The 6,439-nt window shown below is 58.4% G+C and overlaps 1 protein-coding gene across 1 annotated transcript; it reads right to left on the reverse strand.

Moving 5' to 3' along the window:
• Positions 1 to 856: 856 nt before the first annotated feature.
• On the reverse strand, positions 857 to 5,993 carry LOC102439541 (the record flags this gene model as incomplete). The annotated part of the gene is made up of 5 exons (XM_023749432.1): positions 857 to 1,749; positions 1,998 to 2,198; positions 3,394 to 3,499; positions 5,242 to 5,370; positions 5,461 to 5,993. Coding segments are annotated over 5 exons (1,079 nt in total), but the record flags the coding sequence as incomplete, so codon positions are not given.
• Between the last annotated feature and the right edge of the window lie 446 nt (positions 5,994 to 6,439).

The following is a 6,439-nucleotide window of genomic DNA, read 5'->3' on the forward strand; positions in this document are numbered from 1 at the left end:
CTGGGTGGAGGAAAGGCTCGCCTCACACCCTGGCAGCTCTGGACCACCTTACAGCAGCAGGACCCCTACTCCCTCCCCAGCTCTGCCGGCCTCCCCCTTCCCGGGCACAGACACCCCTGGCTGCCCTCGCCTCCCAGCTGAGCACTCACTATGTACCAGGCCTGGGCCAAGCGCTCTACCTGAACCCCACACTGTGCAAAGGGGGTCCCAAACAGTGACTTCCCCACTGGGCCTGGGGTCACCCTGCCAGGTCAGCCATTAGCCTTAGAAACCTGGAGGGGGAGGGAGGGAAGGAGGAAGGAGCAGGGAGGGTGCCCAGGCCGGGCAGCCAGAGCCCAGATGGCCTCCACCCAGTCCTGGCCCCACAGCCCCGGGGGACCTGGGAACAGGAGGCCCATTGTGGGCGGCGGGGCCCGGCCGGTGGCAGGGGTGGGCCTGGCAGATTCCAGACGGCAGAGGCGGCTCTGGAGAGTTTACAGGACAAGTGGGGTGAGCCCAGGCACCACGACTGCCGCCTCTGGGCGTGGGTGCCACACCGTCCGTCCACCTCTGTGTGGAGCCCAGTCCAAGGTGGGCCGGGCCGCAGGGTGGGCGGGGCTGGCACAGTGCCTCCCTCTGCTGCCCCAAAGCCAGGTCACTAGGAAGGCAGTCGGGGACCAGGACAGGGTTGTTCCTCCCTCAGGGCCCCACCGTCCCCTCAAGACAATCACAGCCTTTTTGATCCAATTCCGCAGGCTCTCCCGACCACAGTGTCCCCGGCAACCCCATTTCAGGTCACCCTGTCCCCAATTCAGGGCTCCTCTCAACTGCTTCCCCTCTGGGCCTCCCCTTACTCGGCGGCGGCCTCTGTCTGAAACTCTCCTCGCTCTGCTGAGGGTCAATTCATCCTTCAGGTCTCAGCTGAACCATCACCTCCTCACAGAGCTCCCCGCACACTGCATCAGTACCCCCTCCGCCCCAGGACATTCACACCCTCAAGGCTCCCCGGGCAGCTCCCTCCCCAGCACCCAGCACAGCTGTGATTGATTCATCACCCCTGGCATTCTCATCTGTCTCACATCTGTCTCCCCCAGCGGGCTGCCAGCAGCTCGGGTGCTGGGACCACCTCTTCCTCCCTTGATGCATCCTTAGCACCCAAACGTTTGGGCGGGCTGAAAGAGGCCTCATAACTTCACAGCTGAGGGCACTGAGGCCCTGAGGGAGGAGGTAAACTTCCCAGAGCACCTAGGGTCAGTGTAAGGGAAGAAATGATGCAGCAAAAACCACTTTTTACAAGCATTGCATGGATTCTCATTGTGAATCCTCACTAAACCCCAGGCGGGGGAGGGATTCTATCCCTATTTTCAGAGGCTCCCAGGAGTCAGTCAGTCTCCTAACGTCACGGTGCTAGAAGGTGGCAGAATCCGGACTGTGATTCTGTGATCCTGGGTCCAAGGGCATAACAATCACGCCCCTCTGACAGCAAGTTCAGATTTTTTTCTGAACAACACAGAATTATTTTTTTTGTCTGTTTTGGGTTTTTTAATCCTACCCGGAGGATATATGTTTATTGATTTTAGAGAGAGAGGAAGGGAGGTAGAGAGAGAGAGAGAGAGAGAGAGAGAGAGAGAGAGAGATATCAATGTGAGATCAACATAGATCACGTGCCCCGACTGGAGATCAAACCCACAACCTCGGTATGTGCTCTGACTGGGAATCGAACCCGGAACCTTTTGGTGTACAGGATGATGCTCCCACAAACTGAGCCACCTGGTCAGGGCAACACAGAATTGTTTTCATCAAGGGAGAAGGTTAAAAGAGAGAGGGGGGGGGGGGAGAAAGAGAGAGAAGAAAGACAAAAAAAAAAGGAAGAAGGTTAAGGGTAGCATCACCATGGTTTCTTACAAGTCCGGAAGGAAAAGAGAATAGCTCATAGAGCAGGGGTGCCATAACACACTCAGCCAGTAGGTGTCACCATTCAACATATAACCCAGGTGATGCCCCTCACCCCCACTCACCATTGTTGCAGTGCCGGATGCAGTCCTGCAGGACAGCCTGCCACTTCTCCTGCTCGGCCTCCGTCATCATGCAGAAGTAGTAGTGCCGTGCAGAAGGGTGCCAGAGGATGAGTGGGAACTGCGTGGGGCACTTCAGGATGGGGGCAGTGCCTGATTTTGATGTGATCCCTGTGTAGACAGTGCCCCCTGAGCAGCTGCCCTCTGCAAGTTCCGATCTGAGGGTCAGCTCCAGCCCAGAGAGGGCTGCCTGTCCAGGGGAGGCAGCATCCTCTCTTGCCGCGTCCTCCACAGCGTGGCTAACGGGGCCCCGGCGTCTGTTTAGGCCCATTTCTTAGCTGGTGATGCAGTGCATGCCCCCCTCTTGGGGAAGGTCTGAGCTCCTGTGGGAGGCACTGATAACACAGGGTCAGAGCCCTCGGGTTCAAAGGCCGAGCATTACCTTCTTGGGTTTCCCTTCGAATGTTAGCTATGGAGGCCAAAGTGTGGCTTAAATGTCCAAGGGGGAAGGGAGGCCTGGGGGTGGGGGACAGGAAAAATAAAAAGGCATTTTTCTCTCTCTATTTTGTCTGCATGGATATTTGAGATCCAGTGAGATAAGGGGTCCTGGGCTGCGACCTCGCCACTGTTGTTAATAACAAAACAATGACGGTTCTTCTTTGTGCCCTGGCTCTGTCTGTGTCCCCGTGCTGGGCTCGGCACACACAGACCTCATGGGGTCCACACAACACCCCAAGGTCAGGCTTCTCAGTGCTGTGTTGCCCAAAAAGACACAGCAAAAACAAAACCAGAGTGCGGGTTGGGATCCAGGAATGCTCACTCCAGCTAAGCTCTCAGCTACAGGGCGCTGTAGTCGCAAGTCCCATGTAGGGGCCCATGCTGCCCCCCAGGCCAGCATCCTCCCCTCTTTAGTTCCCTGGGATCACCTGAGAGGCAGCTGTGCCCCTGTAAGGCTTCTGGGGGTCTGTGACAAGGTGGGGTGCACAGGACTCGGAGAATAACTCCTGGAAAATGCAGTATTGACTCAGCAGTTTACAAAGCAGGGTCACCCCGATCATCTCCTGGGAGTCTCTCAAGGACTCGGGGAAGAGGAAGGAGAGACAGTGAGGTCCCCAGTGCACAGCTGTGATCATAAGCTTCAGGAAGCAGAGGGGGACTCTGGGACAAGGGGGGGGGCGGGCACGGGTCCAGCCTGGATTCACTGCGTGGCCTCGGGCCTCCTCTCTTGGGCTCAGTTCATGCTGGGCACCTGCCCGCAGCTCCAGGCCCAGCTGGTCTTTCTGCAAATGTGGAGCCTGGAGCTCCGGGATCAGGGCTGCCCTCTCCCTGGGCCAAATCCCTGGGCCTGTGCAGGCCAAATCCCTGGGCCTGTGCAGGCCTGGGATGGGTGCTCCTTTACCTGGTAAGGAATTGCCAACCAGCTCCAGGTACTGGTCCACGGAGGTGAGGATTTTGTAGCCTGCACTGTTGATGACAGCTCGGGGTGGCACATGCCGCTCATAGGCCTGCGGAGAGGGCGAGAGAGATGGTCCCTGAGGGTTACAGGTAACGCCCAAGCCAATCCCATCTCCAGCTCTGACTCCAGGACCCTCCTCTGTGTTGCTGCCCAAGGCGGGAGGAGAAGAGGGGAAGGAAGAAGAGACACACAGGGAAGAGGAAGAGGAGTCTAACCAACCCGGTGACGAGGGTCAACATGGTATAGTGACCTGAACCCAGGCTCTGGGCTCAAATCCTGGCACCACCGAGTGCCGTCTGTGTGATGCTGAAGATAAGGTTGCTCCACCTCCTATGCTTCAGGGTCTTCACCCATAAAACCAGGATAGTAATGACCCCCACCTCACTGAGCAGATAATCCACAGGAAGTGATTAGCACGGTGCCGGGCACAGCGGGACAGTGAGCACACGGAGGTTATTATCATTACTGCGACTGCTGCCTCTGTTATCAGCAGGTATCCCCAGCCAGGTGTTCACTATCTACCAGGCACTGTGCTACGGGTACCGCATGCTTCGTTTCACAGAATTTGCACAATCCAGCAGGTGGGTGCCATTATTAGCCACAAGTTCACACAGCTGGTAAGTGGGGACCTAGGACATGAACCTGGACTGTCAGCCTCCAGAGCCCAGGGTGTCTGACCATTTCCCTGAACTGTCCACCAAGGAAAGGAATATGAAAAGCACACAAGCCCCGCCCGACACCCCTCAGCTGGGCACTGCTTCCTTTCCCAGCGGGGGAAAAATTGTGTTTTTCCTCTGTTGTAGCGTCTAATCACAGAGGCCTCCCCCCCTCACCTTCGCCCCTTGGAGCCTCCCCCCCGACCACTTCCTTGAGGATGGTCAAACCTTCTCCGGGGGGGGGGGGCCCGGGAGGGGGGGGGGGAGGGTTGCACTAGTTACTGGCCAAGTGTGGTCCAGACCTGAGAACTGGTTAGAAATGCACATAGAGATTCAGGCCTGGATCAAACGGGGGCAGGACCAGCAACCTGCCTTTTTTTTTAAAACAAGCCTTCCAGGTCATTCTGATGGAATTCTACCAATTTGTGAACCATTGCCCTGCGGCAACAGGTTGCTCCTGACCTGGTTACTTTTACACTGATTTGCCCTGCACAGGGCTCCAGCCTGTCCTTCTGGCTTCTCTGGAGACATGTCTGGTAGAAGAAACTGGGTCTGTGGCTCAGCCAGGTGGGGCTTCCACAAGGGCCCAAGGCAAAGAGACTACACTCCGCAGGACACATCCCTCCCGCTGCAGGGCAGGGAAATGCGAGGGGATAACCAGGAAGGAAAAGACCAGACCACCACCCAGGGAGAGGCTGTTGCGGAGCTGAGTGGCAGGAAGCCCAGGCTGCGGTGGGGGCAGCTGAGTTGGAGGAGGCCCTGGAAATGGGGATTTGGAAGAACTGGAGAGAGATTCGCAGGGATGCGTACGTAGGAGCTAGTGAGCTAGTTCTGGGGTAACCAGAGCTGGATGCCTGGATGGATGAAAGTTAGAGGGGAACCTATGGGGAGGTGGGAAGGTTGGGGGGGGGCTGAGGTTCTGCTTTGGCCCTGGTGACGGGACGGGGGATGGTGGGTGGCAGGTGAGGGTGGAGGTCTGGAGTCTCAGACTTAGGAGTAGGGGGCTTGCATGAAGGAGGACAGCTGGGGAGGGGAGGGGCCAAGGAGAAGGGGAAGAAGACCTGGCTGGGGTTGGAGGAGGAGCCGGGGCTCAGTGAGGGCACCGGGCACCCAGCGGAGGGAGTGGCGGCCTCACCACTTTGTTCTCGTAGAGGACCAGCCCATAGTTATGGGGCACGAGGCTGAAGCGGTTCCTCCACTTCTTGTTGTCCTCCTGGTACTGGAAGAGGTTCCCCGAGAAGATGATGCGTTCATCCAGCGGCACCTGTGGGAGGGAGGAGGGCGGGAGTGAGGCCGACGAGGCCGAGGGGTCCTCTGACAAGGTGACAGCGGGCCTGGGTGCCTCCGCGCTCACCCATGAAGGCCTCCGAGGCAGGGCTGCATCCAGCCCACTTGGCAAACGAGGAAAGTGAGGCTCAGGGCAGTGAGGGGTCCAGGAGGAGCAATGGAGATGCCAGGACTCAAACCCAGGCCACACACCACAATTCAGAACCCAGGCAGGACCGCACGCTGTCCTGGCCCTAGCAGACACAGCCACCTCAGGATGGGTCTGGGACTTCCTCCGAAGGGCAGTCACTCCGCAGAGGGGACACGCCCACGGGCCAGGCCGGTGAAGGCCCCAGGGCCTGGGCAAGTCTCTTCCCAGCTCTGGGCCTCCGTTTCTCCTCAAGGCAACAAACACTTGACCAAGGTGGCTCCAGAGAGCCTCCCCGGCCGAAAGCTGATGGGATGGCCTCCATGAATCTGGGTGGGGGTGCAGGGGACCCCAGTCTGAAGGGCTCGACGTCTGACCGGCATCCTGGCAGACTGGTGCCAGTGTGAGCGGCACAAACGCCCAAACCTGCCTGCAAAGCCCTAACTTCAACTCTGCCTCTGACCCAGAGTGACCTCAGGCCTGTCACGTCACCTCTTTGAGCCTCAGCTTCCTCTTCTGTACAATGGGACCGTGACAGCACTGACTTCATCTCGGACTCTGAGATGACGTGTGCAGTTCACACAGGCAGCTGCAGCTGCTGGCACCCTGGGGGGGGTGCAGCTCACAGTCCGCGTGTGGCCACAGTGAGGATTACTCAGTCTGCGCCAATCTCCCAGCTCCAAGACTGACTGCTTTGGGGAGGAGGAGGGGCCCCGTGAGCGAGTGCTTCCAGAGCAGATCAGCGCCCGCCCGGAAGTTTCGCCCAGAAGTTTCGGGAAAGGAGACACAGGCCACCAGGGAGCAGACTCACTCCTGGCGGGGAGGAGCTCGGGGAGCCGAGGGCTCCACGCTTTCTGGGCAGCTTCTACCTGTTCTACAAATATGGTGCCTTTTGCAGGAGAAACACGGATCAGATGTA

Source organism: Myotis lucifugus, unplaced genomic scaffold (genome assembly GCF_000147115.1).
Source record: "Myotis lucifugus unplaced genomic scaffold, Myoluc2.0 scaffold_8850, whole genome shotgun sequence".
In the NCBI taxonomy this organism is placed as follows: Eukaryota; Metazoa; Chordata; class Mammalia; order Chiroptera; family Vespertilionidae; genus Myotis; species Myotis lucifugus.